Below are 19,050 nucleotides of genomic sequence, written 5' to 3' on the forward strand. Positions count from 1 at the left end.
CTTCATTGTCCACTACACCATCTATTTTGGTGTCATCTGAAAACTTACCAGCCGTACCTCCTATATTCATATCCAAATTATTTATATGAATGATGAAACGCAGTATACAGGACAAATCCTGTAGACTCAGTAGGAGCATCTGATTTGTAGATAGATTTTATTCCAGTCATACAAACATCTTTGGTAATTAGCTTTAATTATTGTATTCAAAGTTTTGTCCTAGCTTTCCAATGCACCTTGAAATGTGAGTGATGATCTGGAAATGTAAATTACTTTATTCCCAAACTAGTCATCATTTATTTAAATATTTATGACATAATATTTGAACCTTGATATGACTATATTTCTTTGGGTAATCCATAACTTGTAAGTCATTGTACTAACTTGCCCATTACTATTTTTGCAGCTTTCTTTTTGCTAAAGACAGTGCTTCAGGAAATCTCATGGAAACATCCATAATTGTTAAATATTCTGATTCCTAATTCTGGTTTTATGTATGTGTCCTACACAATCTACTAATGCAATTCTGTTCTTTAAATTGATATTGAAATCACGACACAAGTTTACACAGAAGGTTGGTGTGCTCTTAAAATTCTTTTCATTTGATATTTGTTAATTATTGCCTCAATATATACATTACAATGGTATTTTTTCCAACAGACAAATAAGGTGATTAGTTCAGCACAGAAGACTATACGGAGTTATGTTTTTGTTTGACAATTCTGCATTGCATTTTCAGGGAATTCTTTTCTATTCAAATGAGTCACATGCAGTTTTTTATTAGTCATGTTGATAAAGGGAAATCAAATTAAGCAGGCTACTACATATGTAAATATAATGGGGACTAATATGTCTCTACTAGTTAAAAGAAAACAGACTTTCAGATGAATGTGCATTTTTGGCTGACTTGTGTTAAAGACACCGGCTCTGGAAATTCCAGAGTAAATGACCTCAAAACATATCTGGAAACTTACAAGTATGTAAGCCATGCTGTGGCCCTCAAAAATGCAACAGTCAATAATAGTTTGTTTTAGCTCAGATTAGTAGACTTTAGGTCAGAAAGCTACAACTGCTTAACATTTTGGCAAGTCATTGCAGAACATGGATTATCAATTGCATTTGCAGGTCAGTTCACAAAACTCATAAAGCTGATGTTTCCTGATCCAAACATTGCAGAAAAGCTTTCCTGTGGGAAAACAAAAAGAACACTACAATAATAAAAGCTCTTGGCAACTGCTATTTGAATCAGTTTTAACTTGTACCAAAACAAGCTCTTTTGTTTAAATGATGGGTGAGAATAATGATACTTTCCGAGACATGAAGGTTTGCCTTGCCATTATGCACTCTCAACAGACATGCTATGAAAACCAACTTTTTGGTCATAAAAATATATTGAGTCGCAAATGCAGAAAAAGCGTTTAGTGTAAGAAATTTTGTTTTTGCTAAGCACCACTTTTTCTTGAGAAAATTTTATTGGTTTCTCTTCTGATTCTATCTTTTTAATTCTGTAAACTGTTTTCTGATAACTTCAATACAATTGTTGTAAATAGCTCTGTTACAAAGCAAGCAATTATTAAATTAATACTTGTTACAAAAAAATTCTCTATTAAGGTTTACAAGTCATATATCGATCTATTTTGATTTTTTTCTTGAAAAAATGAGATTTATAAACAAAATCACTTGCTTTTAAAGGGTTTACCTCTTGGTTTATGAGCCATTGGATTGGCATTACTGTTGTCATACATCTTCTGAACCAACAATCCAGTTTGACTTCTGTGTTTGATCCTACTCAACACAAGTCTTTGTCTTTCCAAACATTAATTCAGAGGGAGCCTTGGCAACATTACTCCAAAAATACTTTGTTGGATGAAAAGTCCAGTTTGGAGAATTCCACAGTTGTAAAAGGTGCTATATAAATACAATCTTTTTTTTCAATCTGTCACATGTTTTACTTGTTCCTTCTGGTTCAGTGGCAATATTTCAAGAAATTTACAAGCTAAACTGAAATAAAATATAAACTTTGACAAGAGGACAACTTCTTTGAAATAGTCTGTTAACTTAAATGTGACATTAGTCAACAACAACTGATAGGTAGAATTGTACATGTTCTTTGAAATTCTGTAGGTTATTTCACAGCAAAACTGTCAATATTGTGTTTTACTTTTTTTTGTTAAATATTACAAAACAAAAATAATTTAAAAAGTTTAGAAGTGCTTTGTTATAACTGTTTCTAGTTCTACACTACAGCTACTTATCCTTACAGATTTTCATAACATTGTGTTATGCAATTCTCATCTAAAATTCCATTCTGAATTCTAATGACACCTTTTAAAGAAATGCTTCATTTAAAAATATCACTACCCATCAACTTTTCTTCTTAAAAATAAAACAATTGCAGGAAAGATATATTTTCATAAAGTAAATAAAAATGAGAGTTCCAAAAATGAATGTGATAAAGCTCCGTGTACACTTGTAGATTGTGATATCTATTGCATTGTGTTCTTTGAGCTATTCAACCTTCACTTTATATTGAAACATGATATCACTTTCTGGCTGCATCAGTCCAAATCCATATCTGCTTGTGTTAAAGGCTGGAACTTCTGTCTTTGGATCAGTAAGTTGAAATTCAAAACAAATTAACATTACAGAAACGAACCTATAAAACAAAATGTACAAATAATTTCAATTACTTTGTTAGGTGAATGATAAGCTGCTGTGTACATAGTTTAAAGTATTGCTCTGATACAGAAAGCTGGATTTGCATGAAGGAGATGGGCATCGAGAGTTGAGAGAATTCCTGACCGGGGAATCACATCTCCATAAGGAAGGTGCTACCCTCCATCATTTCATTTCAGGGAGGATGGAATGGGGAAGAGTCAGGTCCACTGCTTCTGCTGGCAGATCTGATATGGTGACAGACATGGGTGGATGGCGAGGCTGGGTAGCTGGAAAGCCTATCACTTTATATTCTTGCATGGGATGTGGGCTTTCTTGTTCGTCCCTAACTGCCTTTGAGAATGTACTAGTGAGCCACCTTCTTGAACTGCTGCAATCTATCTGATATAGGTACACTCAAGGCACAGTTGGGAAGGTATTGCAAGATTTTGATCCAGCGACAGTAAATGAATGGAGATTATAGTTCTGTATCAGGATGGCGTCTGGCTTGGAGGATAACTTACAGGTGGAGTGTTCCCATATGTCTTCTGTCCTTGATCTGGTGTATGCATTGTGTACACAGCACACACTACTGCCATTATGCCATTGGTGGTGGAAGTGAAGGTTAGGGGTAAAGGGTTGGGTTCTGATCTAGTAGGTTACCTTGTTCTCAGTGGCACCAAGCTTCCTGAAAGCTGTTGGAGCATACTCATCCAGGTAAACGGAGAGTATTCCATCATACTCCTGAGATGTTTCTTGTAGATGGTGGAAAAGATTAAGGGAATTAGGAGACGTATTACTAGCTGTAGAATTTTCAGTTGCTAACCTGCTATTGTAACTACAGTATTTATACTGCTGGTCCAGTTCAGGTTTTGGTCAATAACAACCTCTGGGAGGTAACAGTGCAAGTAACACCATTGAATGTCAAAGGGACATTGTTTTCTTAAATCTCGATGGAGGTGGACATTGTATGGCATGAATATTTCATGTCAGCTTTTAACCCAAGTCTTAAGGTTGTCCAGATCTTACTGCATATGGACATAGAATATTTTGGGATCTGAGGAGTTGTAAATAGTTATTGAATTTACTGCAACAATCTGAATATCTCAACTTCTAACCTTACAGATCATTGAAGCAGCTGAAGCAGGTTCAATGTCTATATGTTTATTCATTCAAGATTGAGAGGTGTGAAGTGAATTCAAGCATTTTCACATTAATGATACGAATGGCTGTGATTGATCAATAGCAATATCAGATGGTAAGAGAGGAAATACTTTACAAAAAGAATTTGAGTGTATTTGTTTTGAGTTTTCACTCAATGCCTCAGTTCCCCAATGGGTCATGAATTCTCTGAGATGCTGTGAACCACATCTCCTAACAGAACAGACACAGCTCCATCAAAACGCAGGTGGAGTATATTTGAATTGCCCAGTTCTATAATGGGCCTGGCAACAGTAGGAATGCTATGTGCAGGCTGACCACTCACACCTTTAAGCTGTACTGGTAAATGCTACCCAAAATGGAAACAGATGTAAGAATCCTGGGCTTCTTAGTCAGCATGATTTATGTTTCAGCTGGGTAGATAGAAAAATGTGAACACTGAATAAACAACTGGAAGTGACCACTTCAAAATGAACGGGTTGGGTTACAGAAGTTTTTAACTTCAATCAAATGCAACCTTTACTTCCTGCCACAAATTCAGAAGTCTGGAAATCCTGGAAAAAGTCTGAACAGTCAGTTTTAGTTATTTGTGAGGTTGCTCCAGACATTTGTCTGCATCATACAACACTCTCATCCAAAAAAGACAAACTTACCTCAGCTGAGGCAGGCAACAATGCAATTCAAATTGACATACTGTATAAGTTGTCATTTACATGCATTGAAAGATGGCCTTATTACAAAGGAGGAAGTGCAGGATGTCTTGAAACGCATAAAAGTGGATAAATCTCCAGGACCTGATCAGGTGCACCCTAGAACTTTGTGGGAAGCTAAGGAAGTGATTGCTGGACCTCTTACTGAGATATTTGTATCCTCAATAGTCTCAGGTGAGGTGCAGGAAGACTGGAGGTTGGCTAATGTGGTGCTACTGCTTATGAAAGGTGGTAAGAACAAGTCAGGGAACTACAGACCAGTGAGCCTGGTGTCAGTGGTGGGCAAGTTGTTGGAGAGAATCTTGAGGGACAGGATGCACATATATTTGGAAAGGCAAGGACTGCTTAGGGATAGTCAACATGGCTTTGTGCATGGAAAATCATGTTTCACAAACTTGATTGTGTTTTTTGAAGAAGTAACAAAGAGGATTAATGAAAGCAGAATGGTAGACGTGATCTATATGAACTTCAGTAAGGCGTTTGACAAGGTTCCCCATGGGAGGCTGGTTAACAAGGTTAGATCTCATGGAATACAGGAAGAACTAGTCATTTGGATACAGAACTGGCACAAAGGTGGAAGACAGAGGGTGGTGGTGGAGGGTTGCTTTTCAGACTGGAGGCCTGTGACCAGTGGAGTGCCATAAGGACTGGTGGTGGGTCCACTACATTTCGTCATTTACATAAATGATTTGGATGTGAGCGTAAGAGGTACAGTTAGTAAGTTTGCAGATGACACCAAAATTGGAAGTGTAGTGGACAGCGAAGAAGGTTACCTCAGATTACAATGGAATCTTGATCAAATGGGCCAATGGGCTGAGAAGTGGTAGATAATTTAGATAAATGCAAGGTGTGCATTTTGAGAAAGCAAATCTTAGCAGGACTTATACACTTAATGGTAAGGTCCTAGGGAGTGTTGCTGAACAAAGAGATCTTGGAGTGCAGGTTCATAACTCCTTAAAAATGGAGTGGCAGGTAGATAGGATTGTGAAGAAGGCTTTTGGTATGCTTTCCTTTATTGGTCAGAGTATTGAGTACAGGAGTTGGGACGCCATGTTGCAGCTGTACAGGACATTGGTTAGGCCACTTTTGATATATTGTGTGCAATTCTGGTCTCCTTCCTATCGGAAAGATGTTATGAAACTTGAAATGGTATAGAAAAGATTTACAAGGATGCTACCAGTTTGAAAGATTTGAGCTATAGAGAGAGGTGGAACAGGCTGGGGCTGTTTTTCCTGGAGTGTTGGAGGCTCGGGGTGAACTTATAGAGACTTATAAAATCATGAGGGGCATGGATATGGTAATTAGATAAGGTCTTTTCCCTGGGATGGGAAAGTCCAGAACTAGAAGGCCTAGGTTTAGGGTGAGAGGGGAAAGATATAAAAGAGACCTAAGGGGCAACATTTTCACGCAGAGGGTGGTACGTGTATGGAATGAGCTGCCTGAGGAAGTGGTGGAGGCTGGTACAATTGCAACATTTAAAAGGCATCTGTATGGGTATATGAATAGGAAGGGTTTGGAGGGATAGGGGCCGGATGCTGGCAGGTGGGACTAGATTGGGTTGCGATATCTAGTCGGCATGGATGGGTTGGACTGAAGGGTCTGTTTCTGTTTTGTACATCTCTATGACTCTATTTATGTGATGAAGGTGATGAAACCTATATGACACTCGGCCATTGCAGGTGGCTATGGAGGTATCTGGGAGGTGCTTGATGCTGTGGGTAGCATCCCAATTCCAAAGTCAGGTAATCTATGTTTAAATCCCACATCTAAACTTGATGGCCATGGAAGTTGCATTCATAGCACAGCCAAATAGCTGGACTAACAACCTGCAAATCCTTCCATCATATGTCATTGACTGTCAATAAGAGCAGAAGAGATTCCCAATCAACCGTGCAATGGAAAGAAATTTGATGCCTCCACCATCATTTTTCAGAGCTGCAAACTGTGGGAAAACGGAGGACTGGGAAGCTTTTAAAGAACAACAGAGGATTACTAAGAAGGAAGTACGCAGAGAAAAAATGAGGTACAAAGGTAAACTGGCCAATAATATAAAGGAGGATAGTAAAAGCTTTTTTAGGTATGTGAAAGGCAAAAAAATGGTTAAGACTAAAATTGGGCCCTTGAAGACAGAAACAGGGGAATATATTACGGGGAACAAAGAAACGGCAGAAGAATTGAATTGGTACTTCAGATCTGTGTTCACTGAGGAAGACACAAGGAATCTCCCTGAGGTAACAGTGGCTGAAGGACCTGGACTGAAGGGAATTTATATTTGCCAGGAATTGATGTTGGAGAGACTGTTAGGTCTGAAGGTTGACAAGTCCCCAGGGCCTGATGGTCTACATCCCAGGGTACTGAAGGAGGTGGCTCGAGAAATCGTGGATGCGTTGGTGATTATTTTCCAGAGTTCGATAGATTCAGGATCAGTTCCTGCGGATTGGAGGGTGGCTAATGTTGTACCACTTTTTAAGAAAAATGGGAGAGAGAAAACAGGAAATTATAGACTAGTTAGTCTGACCTCAGTGGTGGGAAAGATGCTGGAGTCTATTATAAAGGATGAAGTTAAGACACATCTGGATAGTAGTAACAGGATAGGTCAGAGTCAGCATGGATTTATGAAGGGGAAATCAGGCTTGACTAATCTTCTGGATTTTTTTGAGGATGTAACTCTGAAGATGGACGAGGGAGATCCATTAGATGTAGTCTACCTGTACTTTCAGAAAGCTTTTGATAAAGTCCCACATAGGAGGTTAGTGAGCAAAATTAGGGTGCATCGTATTGGGGGCAAAGTACTAACTTGGATTGAAAGTTGGTTGGCTGATAGGAAACAAAGAATAGTGATAAATGGCTCCATTTCAGAATGGCAGGCAGTGACCAGTGGGGTACTGCAGGGATCAGTACTGGGACCGCAGCTTTTTGCAATGATGTTAATGATATAGAAGATAGTATTAGCAATAACATTAGCAAATTTGCTGATGATACTAAGCTGGGTGGCAGGGTGAAATATGATGAGGATGTTAGGAGATTACAGGGTGACCTGGACAAGTTAGGTGAGTGATCAAGTGCATGGCAGATGCAGTTTAATTTGGATAAATGTATGGCTATCCACTTTGGTGGCAAAAACAGGAAGGCCGATTACTTCCTAAATGGAATCCATTTAGGTAAAGGGGCAGTACAGAGAGATCTGGGTGTGCTTGTACACCAGTCAATGAAGGTAAGCATGCAGGTACAGCAGGTAATGAAGAAGGCTAATAGCATGCTGGCCTTCATAACAAGAGGGATTGAGTATAGAAGCAAAAAGGTTCTTCTGCAACTGTACAGGGCCCTGGTGAGACCCACATCTGGAGTACTGTGTGCAGTTCTGAACTCCAAATTTGAGGAAAGACATTCTGGCTATTGAGGGAGTGCAGCGTAGGTTCATGAGGTCAATTCCTGGAATGGCGGGACTACCTTACGCTGAAAGACTGGAGCGATTGGGCTTGTATACCTTGAGTTTAGAAGACTGAGAGGGGATATGATTGAAACATATAAGATTATGAAAGGATTGGACACTCTGGTGGCAGGAAACATGTTTCCGCTGATGGGTGAGTGCCGACCCAGAGGACACAGCTTAAAAATACGGGGTAGACCATTTAAGACAGAGACGAGGAGAAACTTCTTCACCCAGAGAGTGGCGCCTGTGTGGAATGCTCTGCCCCAGAGGGCAGTGGAGGCCCAGTCTCTGGATTCATTTACGAAAGAGTTGGATAGAGCTCTCAAGGATAGTGGAATCAAGGGTTATGGAGATAAGGCAGGAATAGGATACTGATTGAGGATGATCAGCCATGATCATAATGAATGGTAGTGCAGGCTCGAAGGGCAGAATAGCTTACTCCTGCACCTATTGTCTATTGTCTACTGTAACATCGATGTAAACATGCATATTACCATAGCAACTGAGCTCCCTGAGTGAGCTGTCATGCTACAACCATAAGAGGGGTTCTGCAATATGGACATGCATTCATCAAGTTTGGCAACATAACAAGACAGCAGCAGTGTATTCCAGTTTGATGGCTTTGCTAGATTTCCTGTCATCAAGATACATTCATTTTTTTGTGAGCTCACGCTGTTTCAACATTGTAAGACATAATATCTGGAAATACTTGCTGTTTACAGGAATATATTGTATACCATGGACAATGAATCTAAAAGATACTTACACTTTTAAGCTATTTGTTGCTAAAGATTGTCCAATACAAACATTGGTTCCTGCACCCCAAGGCATGTTGTAGTACTTCAACTGTTTTCCACCCTTGAAGAAATCTGTTTTCTTTGTTCCATCTGGGTTCAAAAATCGATCATACTTAAATTTCTGTAAGGTCATAGAGAAAATGTTGTAATTAAATCCATATACAGTATCTTGCAGAGTAACATAATTCCCTCACAAAGATGAATTGGCTGTTGGTTAAAAGCTATTGCATCAGTGACCCTGTTATAAAGGTAGCTAAAACTTTCATTTTCCACATCTGTGATGAAAGGTTCCCTCTTTTGGTTTTGATACTGTTAGCTATTATCCCCTCTGTCCACTTCCAAGTCACGCATATGCACTGAAGAACTGCACTCAGGGACACGAGGGGCACGCAGAAGTAAACATGACTTCGGCCTGAAGCAACATTATACATGGCCGCTCAAAAAGATCAAGTTCCTGTCTTCCATGAATTGCCAGATTTTGAAATAACGTCTGATGATTGGAAAAACAAAAAAGCGACAAAGAGAAGACCCCTGTTAGACTATTTTGCAACCAAGGTACATTCCAAATGGTATGAATTTAAATGCAGTGGATGTCCAAAGAGACGTGGGTGTTCCGGTGCACACATCTTTAAACTGACACAAAGAAATGCTGAAAATAGTCAAGAAAGCTAATGGAATGCTGGCCTTAATATTTAGACGACTGGATTACAAGGATGCAGTTATGCAAAGGCCTGGTTAGACCCAACATGGTGCACTGTGAGCCAATCTGGGCACCTCACCTGAGAAAGAATATATTGGCCTTGGAGGGTGTACGACGTAATATTACAAGAATGAAACCTGGACTTCAAGGTTGAATTATGAAGAGAGAATAGACAAATTAGCCATATTTTCTTTAGAATTTAGAAGATTAAGGGGCGATGTGATTGAAGTCTTCAAGATATTAACAGGAAAAGACAGGGTAGATGAAGATAAACTATTTCTACTGCATGAAGACTTTAGAACCGGGGGCATTGTCTCAGAATTAAGGCTAGACTGTTCAGGGGAGATGTTGGGAAGCACTTATACACCTAGTGTGGTAGATGTTTGGAATTTTCTTCCACAAACCACAGTGGATACTGGATTAGTTGTTAATTTCAAATCTGAGATATAGAATTTTTTGTTAAGCAAAGGTATTAGGGGATAATAGCCAAAAGCAGGTACATGGAGGAAGGTCACAGAACAACCATGATCTCATTGAATGGTGGAACAGGCTTAAGGGGCTGAATGGCCTTTGCCTGATCTATGTTCTTATTTCCTATGTACCCTGGTTTCAAAATGTGCTAGTGAGCATTAGAAGGGATAATATGAAAAACAAATGCCAAACGAATTTTCTTCACCATTTTGAGAGTGTTATTGAGCTCATTGATTAAAAAAAATGCTATGAATGTGACATATTTTAAATTTTATAATTCTAATACCTTGACACAGTATTAAATAGTCCAGAATTTGGGGAGGTTTGGAATAGTAAACGTGTCTCTGAAAATTGGCAACACTAGAGAAATGTCAGTTAAACAGTAAAGGATGGCAACTAATTTGCTTCAGAAAACATTAAATTATGAACTAAGGTAAAGGCAAACTCTCCAGAATTCTATTCTTCTATCGGGCTGCTTTCTCATTAGAGAGAGATGACTGGTGATAGTTTAACCTGAAGTGAGGAAAGAGGTTGAGCAGGAGAGTTCTACATTGTGACCTCAGCTGGTGTAAGATTCTGTATCACAAACCAACTGTGCAGCCAAATGCATAAAAGCAAAGCTGTCTAAATTGGTAGATGGCAACAAATCAAGGTTAGTTGATTTTAGGGAATAAGAACAAAGCACAAAGTGATATATAATTTTGGATATGGAAAAAGTTGGTTAATGTGTGGATGATGACACTTCAAGTAAAAGCTGCAATCCATGTCTGAAAACAAATAACCAGTAAAGTAGTAGTGGTAGTGGCAGTAACAGAGCCCAGAATAGCATTGCATTTGTTGTATAAAAGTGTAACAATCTGAACAGTTAATGCTGTGGAAAGTTAATGCTGTGGAATGCCATGTGTAGCACCCAACATGAAGATGTAACATGGACTGGGACAAGTGCAACAACCTAAGGTCTTGAAGGAATAACCGACTGGGTCTTTGTTATTGACTCTATAATAATGTCTATCAAATTGATGTAACTTAAACCTATTGCTATTATCTACATCTTGTTTAAGATTAGTGCCTCTTGTTAAACTACCATGTGGTTTTCCTCTACAACGTTAAATCAAAGGGACCCTTTAGATCACCACCAGGAGAGATAATGATGGCAGCAAATATACCAGATAGCTTGTACAACATGATGAGCAATGAAAAGCATTCATCTTACAATAGTATTCAAAAGTGGAAAGTAAATCAATAAAAAGAGGAGTAAAGTCACAAGGAAACAGAGGATGACTGATTGGTGCCATGTTTTGTTCTTTAAACTAGGGAGATCTGTCAAACTGGGAGCTAGAATTAATAAACTAACCAAACTTCTGTCATGAATTTTTAAAAAGATTTTACTTACTTCTGTTGTGTTTGGTTAGTCCAATAAATAAAACCATGGTATTGCCAGTGCCATGGCTGAATTTAATGGACTCTGTCAGAATGGGCCGCCATAAATAACCTGGCAGACATTTAACCAACACATGGAATGGATGGACATGGGGAACCAGCTTGCTGGCAAATTACTGGCTAATTACTGATCCATTTAAATGTCAATATCTTTGAACACACCCAGATTCATTAATGGCTCAAGAATGCACACCAACTCACATAGGCCTTCGCTTTCTAAGGCCACTTGCCTCTCATAGGCCACCTCTTCAGTCAGGCTAGCTCGTGGTCTCCTAAATGTTTCCCTATTTCAAAGGCTGCTGGTGTTTGTAAGGAAGGCACTGACTAAATATTTAATTAGTGAAATGGTTGAAAGTCAAGAGAGATAGTAAGCAGTGGGTCTTTCTGCCTAAGTATATTCATTCAGTTATCAGACCCTCCCAGTGCCTCAAATGTATGTAAGTGTAGTCTGGTATAAGTAAGAAATGCTTTGGGTTTGTTTGTTCTACAAAAGTAAGGAATGTGTACAGAATCAAACTTATTTAATTACTATGTATACAAACTTTTTTTATGAATAAAGTACTTTCTGGAAACTAAAAAAATGTAAATATTATTTTCTGAATTTTGGAACATTCCTGACAGAGTGTTAACGATTATTTCCTGATCTGTAACCTTCTGATTTTATGCAATGTTCTTTACAGCAATATGATTTCTATCATTTTTGAAACTCATGGTGGTTAATAGATTTAGCTCTATCTTAATCTTGTCTATTTTTCATAAGACATACTGTTGCAGAATCAGTTATGGCTTTTACCAAATATTCAACAAATTTATATTTAAACTGGCTTTAAAATTCTTTCAGCCAAGGTCTTCTTGGTTATAGATGAAGCCACATAGCATGCTAAAGCTGTTGTCTCAATACCCATCTATCTTTACATTTTTGTTTTCGCTGTTTGACTAGCAATGTTTGACAGGGTCAGTAATACATTTTAATGCTGAGGCATCAATCACATTTCTAATCTTAGTCACTACAATTGGGATACTGCAATACTTTTGGCATTAATCATTTAGTATTATTTGCTAAGTAGTTTAGTCACAGCTGTCACTGAGTTGGGTTCCTGTCATCTTTGTTATAAATCAAAAAATTAAGCAATTAAGAGAAAAACTCTGAAGCAATGCCATTCTTCCTGAAGGCTATCTCTTTAGTCAGCAAATGCTGTAAGAGACCATTGCTCGTTAGGAGACTGCCCTCACAGCTAAAGGAGACACCGAGATGGAGTGACATCAGTAAATATGCCAGAAATAGCCGTACTAATTACAGTAGCATGAATGATTTCAGTGAGAATATGATGCTGTCCTTGTAAAGTCTGAATCTGATTTGCTCTCAGTTGATATGCCAGTAAAAGAAAATAAGGACATATTGTGATCTTCAGGATGCACGGTTTCCTATGGCAGTGCTGTCTGGAATATTTACCACTGAGAATGAATGGACTTTTAGAGGGAAAGTGGGGTGGGGGGGGGGGGGGGGGGAGCAATCACCTTGGACTTCCTCACCTGCCACCATATTGAATGCACTATCATGAAAATGTTTACTGCAATTCAAGGAGAAAGCATCACCTCTTTCTCATGGGAATTACAGATGAGGAATATATCTGGCATTACCAGTATTGTCAATCCCAGGAGCAAATCTTTAGAAATGTTGAACCACTGGTATTCTCCTTGGTCATACCATCTGAAATCAGAATAACCCAGGAGAATAATCCCAAACTGAAAGATTTTTAAATCCACTTCTGTCAGAAACAAGGTGGGTAAATCATTAAAATACACCAGATGACTTATTCAACTCTTTTCCCAACAACCCTATTTTAACCTGCTCCTTTGAGCAGAAATGAAAGGCAATCATTAAACTCAGGAAAACCCTTCATTAAAATGCAGATGGATTTCACAAGTGTCAACTACAGTTTTAAATGAGGTTTCTGCTATATCTCCCTGTCAATTCAAAGCCTGTTAGACATGTAAAGAAAAGGACTTTTTACTTTCTTCTGTGTGATCAAGAATAATTGTCAAATCAAACAAGGAATATTTAGGCATGTCCCACCATCCCCACCATGAGTTAACAGCTTCCTCTTATTATTATAGGATCTCCTGTCCCTGCATGATCCGTGCCCGTTTTTCATTACATGAAGCCTGATGTTTTGAAGGTCGGCAGGCTTCCCCAATAACATGGGAACAAAGTCTGATATGATTGTGAGGTCAAAGTTGATGCATCTCATGATGCCACCAGTTGGATCAAATAAGATGATCATTATGATTTCCAGCCAGTAGCTAAATTAATCTAAAAACCTTGTCCACAGCATATCACCTTTTGTAGTGCAATATCACCTCAGTATTGTATTGGATATTAGCCTAGATTTTGAAGTACTCCTGAAGTGCAATTCGAACCAAAGGCTTTCTGTAACAACTGAACCAACATGATACTTTAAAAGCAAAGCCCAAGACAAGTTTTAAAAATATAATTTAGTTTAGTATGTAATTTGAATGTTGAATTTTGAGTAGTTTCTCAACTATTTATGAAACATGTCATCAAATGAAACTAACTTACCTCAGAATCTTCATAGATTTCTGGGTCCATCTGGGGACTTAAATAAGGAAAGAGAACGAGTCTGTCTCCCTTGCGGAGGTGATACTTTCTGCCATCTGCAAGCTGCAGTGACATATTCTGGAGAATTTCTCGAGTAATAAATGGTGCTGCGGTCAGCCGCAGAGTCTCATTTAAAACACTATCTGTTAAGAAAAGAGAAGGAATGTCACCATATTTTCAGAAATTAAATTAATTAATCCATTTAGATTGCCCATACTTTTCTGTTAAATTTTTTCAGTGGAAAATAATTTTGATGCTGGTAAAACAGAAGGGTGTCATTTTTGTCATTTTTACACTATCATGAAATATCAATTATTTCACAAATTTAGACCGTTATTTGCTATCTACATAATCTTCTCAATGTTTTGAACATCTCTATTAAATCTTTTTTCAGCTTTCTCTCCTCTAAAAGAACAATCCCAGAATCTCTGACCCCACCCTCCCCCCATCTAGTGAATTTCCTTGTCCCTGGGAGTACTCTTGTAAATGTTTTCTCGACTCTCTCTAATACTTTTGCAACTTGCTCAGTTGTGATGCAAAGAGCTGTGCTAAATATTCCAGTGTTGATGAATGTACTTTAATCGTAGCTTCCTTGCTTTATACTCTGTAGCTCCATTTCTTGCCACAATACAGAGCCCTTCTGGTTTAAATATTGGAGGAAGTTCTAAATCCTAAGTCCTGCCTGTGATCCTGACATTCCCTATTTTCTTGGAGACAGTGAAGTGACCTTGGAGTGCAGGTTCATAGTTCCTTGAAAGTGGAATCCCAGGTAAACAGGATAGTGAAGAAGGTATTTGGTAGGCTTTCCTTTTTTGGAAAGTTCATTGAGTATAGGAGTTGGGAGATCATGTTGTGGCTATACAGGACATTGGTTAATCCACTTTTGGGATGCTGCATGCAGTCCTGGTCTCCCTGCTTCAGGAAGCATGTTGTGAAAGAGTTCAGAAAAGATTTACAAGGAGATTGCCAGGGTTGGATGGTCAGAGTTATAGAGAAAGCTGAATAGGCTGGGACTATTTTCCTTGGAGCATCAGAGGCTGAGGGGTGACCTGATGGATGTTATAAAATCATGACAGGCATAGATACGGTAAGTAGACATGATCTTTCTCCTTTGCTGGGGGAGTCCAAAATTAGAGGCATAGGTTTAAGATTAGAGGGGAAAGATTAAAAAGGACCTAAGAGGCAACTCTCGCATGCAGAGGTCGGTGTATGTGTGGAATGAGCTGCCAGAGGAAATAGTACAATTGCAACATTTAAAAGTCATGATTTGGAGGTGTTGGCGTTGGACTGGGGTGGACAAAGTTTAAAAATCACACAACATCAGATTTTAACCCAACAGGTTTATTTGGAAGCATTAGCTCTGAAAGTTAACACTTCCAAATAAACCTGTTAGACTATAACCTGGTGTTGTGTGATTTTTAACATTTAAAAGGCATCTGGATGGGTATATGAATAGGAAGGGTTTAGAGAGATATGGGCCAAATGCTGGCAAATGGGACGAAATTAATTTAGAAACCTGGTCAACATAGATGGGTTGCTCTGAAGGATCTGTTTCTGTGCTGTACATCTTCATGACTCTAAATGACTATTAATTTTGTCCTGGACAATTTTATCTGAAGCTATCCATCATCAAAGTTAGATTGATGGTCCTGTAGCTTCTAGGTTTCTATTTACTCCTTTTTTTGCACAACCCATTAATTTAAGGAAGATTATGAATATTATTTCTGAACCTCACTTCCTTCCACATCTTCAGATGCAACCCATCCTGTCTTGGTGACTTATCAACCGTAAGTATAGTCAACCTTTCGCATAAATCCTACTTCTTAATGATTAACTTGCCCAATAAATCAACTCACTATGATTTTGGTAGCACCTTTTTCCTTTGGTCAAAGTATTCATTCAATACCTTAGCCGAGTGCTCTGTCTCCATGTGCATCTCTCTAATTCACCCTCTTCTTATTTCTCTTTTACCATTTGTATAACTTCACAAAGATTTGGATTCCCTTTCATGTTAGCTATCTGGCTTTTGTCTTACTCCGTCTTTACCACACTTTTTCCTCTTTTACTGACTCCTTAAAATTGTCTAACTTTACTTTCCACGTTGTATTAATTATGTTGATCTCAGAAAGTAGTTGACTAGTGACTGCTGGAACATATTCAATGTAAATTTAAGACAGCTTAATAGCAGGAAGAGTAGAATATATGGATCCTTGAGCCTGCTCCCCAATTCAATGTGATCATGCTTAAAGTCTACTTAACTGTCTGCTCCGCACATTCCTTTAATTCTCTGACTGACCAAAGATCTGTCCCAGTCTTTAATATAATCAGTGATCAAGCATTCAAAATCTTCTGGGGTTGAGAATAGAACAATTCATAACACTCTGAATCATGTGATTTCTCTTAATCTCAGTTATAAATGACTGACAACTTATCCTGAGAACTGTGCTTCTGTGTTCTAGATTTCCCAACAAGGGGAAACAACCTTTTAGTTTTTGCCTGTCAAGTCTTTTCAAAGTCTTATATATTTTAGTTAGATCATGCTTATTCTTCTGATGTCCAGAGAATACAGATGCACTTCACTCAGCCCATCATCATAGAACAACTTCTCATATCAGGGACATCCAAGTGAACCTCAGTTGCACTGTCTTCAAAGCAACTTTATCCTTCCTTGGATTGGGGAAACCAAAACTACCAACAATACTCCAGATGTGGTCTTATGGAAATCCATGTAAAATTGAGGCATTCTTTTGGAATTTTTACGTTCCAATCTCCTTGCAAAAATGACCTACATGTAATTTATCTTCCTAATTGCTTGCTGTGCCTGAATTCTAACTTCCTTCTTTCCTTGCATAAATGAGCAAAAAAGGCATAGGTTCAAGCCTTTTTTGAAAACGTTTTGAACATTTGGATTTTCTGTTCTTACTGCCAAAGTTGTTCACTAAGTTGTAAACCACCTCACATTTCAACATTTTATATCCATCTGCCATTTGTTGCTCATACACTTAAACTGTTTAAGTAGGATCCTTTCAATTAAAACAAAGAGAATTATTCCATCCAACAATCATGACAAGCTTCAAAACCAAATGATACAGTGAAAGGATTGTGAATGAGGTCATTCAGTCACCCAGTCCTCAGGTCCCAATATAATTCGAGTGTATTGATTTTAAATGAGGAGCTCAACATAATCAAAATTAATTACTATTAGCCAGACATTATTTACACAATAATCACTTTTATGTTGATCTATGTACAATACTTGTACCAATGCTTCTAACAGTAACAGGGAGAAAGTGAGGACTGCAGATGCTGAGGATTAGAGCTGAAAATGTGTTGCTGGAAAAGCGCAGCAGATCAGGCAGCATCCAAGGAGCAGGAGAATCAATGTTTCGGGCGTGAGCCCTTCTTCAGGAATGAGGAAAGTGTGCCAAGCAGGCTAAGATAAAAGGTAGGAAGGAGGGACTTGGGGGAGGGGCGTTGGAAATGCGATAGGTGGAAGGAGGTTAAGGTGAGGGTGATAAGGTGAGGGTGATAGGCCGGTGTGGGGGAGGGGGTGGGGGCGGAGAGGTCAGGAAGAAGATTGCAGGTAAGGAAGGTGGTGCTGAGTTCGAGGGTTGGGACTAAGACAAGGTGGGGGGAGGGGAAATGAGGAAACTGGAGAAATCTGAGTTCATCCCTTGTGGTTGGAGGGATCCTAGGCGGAAGATGAGGCGCTCTTCCTCCAGCTGTCGTGTTGCTATGGTCTGGCGATGGAGGAGTCCAAGCACCTGCATGTCCTTGGTGGAGTGGGAGGGGGAGTTGAAGTGTTGAGCTATGGGGTGGTTGGGTTCGTTGGTCCGGGTGTCCCAGAGGTGTTCTCTGAAACGTTCCGCAAATAGGCAGCCTGTCTCCCCAATATAGAGGAGGCCACATCGGGTGCAGCGGATGCAGTAAATGATGAGTGTGGAGGTGCAGGTGAGTTTGTGGCAGATATGGAAGGATCCCTTGGGGCCTTGGAGGGAAGTAAGGGGGGAGGTGTGGGCGCAAGTTTTGCATTTCTTACGGTTGCAGGGGAAGGTGCCAGGAGTGGAGGTTGGGTTGGTGGAGGGTGTGGACTTGACGAGGGAGTCACGGAGGGAGTGGTCTTTTCGGAACACTGATAGGGGAGGGGAGGGAAATATATCCCTGGTGGTGGGGTCCGTTTGGAGGTGGCGGAAATGGAGGTTGGTGGGTTGGTAGGTGAGGACCAGTGGGGATCTGTCCTGGTGGCGATTGGAGGGGCAGGGCTCAAGGGCGGAGGAGCGGGAAGTGGAGGGGATGCAGTGGAGGGCATCATCGATCATGTCTGGGGGGAAATTGCGGTCTTTGAAGAAGGAGGCCATCTGGGTTGTTTGGTATTGGAACTGGTCCTCCTGGGAGCAGATGCAGCGGAGAGGAAGGAATTGGAAATATGGGATGACGTTTTTACAGGGGGCAGGGTGGGAGGAGATGTATCTAGGTAGCTGTGGGAGTCGGTCAGTTTGTAGTAAATGTCTGTGTTGAGTCGGTCGCCCGAGATAGAAATGGAGAGGTCTAGGAAGGGGAAGGAGGAGTCTGAGTCGGTCCAGGTAAATTTGAGGTCGGGGTGGAAGGTGTTAGTAAAGTGGATGAACTGTTCAACCTCCTCGTGGGAGCACGAGGCAGCACCGATACAGTCATCGATGTAGCGGAGGAAAAAGTAGGGGATTGTGCCAGTGTAGCTGCGGAAGATGGACTGTTCCACATATCCGACGAAGAGGCAGGCTTAGCTGGGGCCCATGTGGGTGCCCATGGCTACTCCTTTGGTTTGGAGGAAGTGGGACGATTGGAAAGAGAAGTTGTTCACAGTGAGGAGGACCAATTCAGTCAGTCGAAGGAGGGTGTCAGTGGAAGGGTACCGGTTGGTACGGTGGAAAAGGAAGAAGCAAAGGACTTTGAGTCCTTCATGATGGTGGATGGAGGTGTACAGGGACTGGATGTCCATGGTGAAGATAAGGCGTTGGGGACCGGGGCAGCAAAAATCATGGAGGAGTTGGAGGGTGTGGGTGGTGTCCCGAACATAGGTGGGG

General features: G+C 39.8%; 1 protein-coding gene across 2 annotated transcripts in view; it reads right to left on the reverse strand.

Annotated features, from left to right (window-relative positions):
- Positions 1-142: 142 nt before the first annotated feature.
- Positions 143-19,050, reverse strand: part of ptgis (prostaglandin I2 (prostacyclin) synthase) — a 101,565-nt gene continuing 82,657 nt past the window's right edge. For both annotated transcript variants that reach the window (XM_072556642.1, XM_072556641.1), the window contains 3 exons: positions 13,949-14,130; positions 8,726-8,877; positions 143-2,656 (listed from right to left, as the gene is read on the reverse strand). In XM_072556642.1, the coding sequence (XP_072412743.1) occupies positions 2,509-2,656; positions 8,726-8,877; positions 13,949-14,130 (482 nt within the window). In that variant the 3' untranslated portion in view covers positions 143-2,508. The remainder of the gene's footprint in view (positions 2,657-8,725; positions 8,878-13,948; positions 14,131-19,050) is intronic.

Source organism: Chiloscyllium punctatum, chromosome 37, assembly GCF_047496795.1.
Source record: "Chiloscyllium punctatum isolate Juve2018m chromosome 37, sChiPun1.3, whole genome shotgun sequence".
In the NCBI taxonomy this organism is placed as follows: Eukaryota; Metazoa; Chordata; class Chondrichthyes; order Orectolobiformes; family Hemiscylliidae; genus Chiloscyllium; species Chiloscyllium punctatum.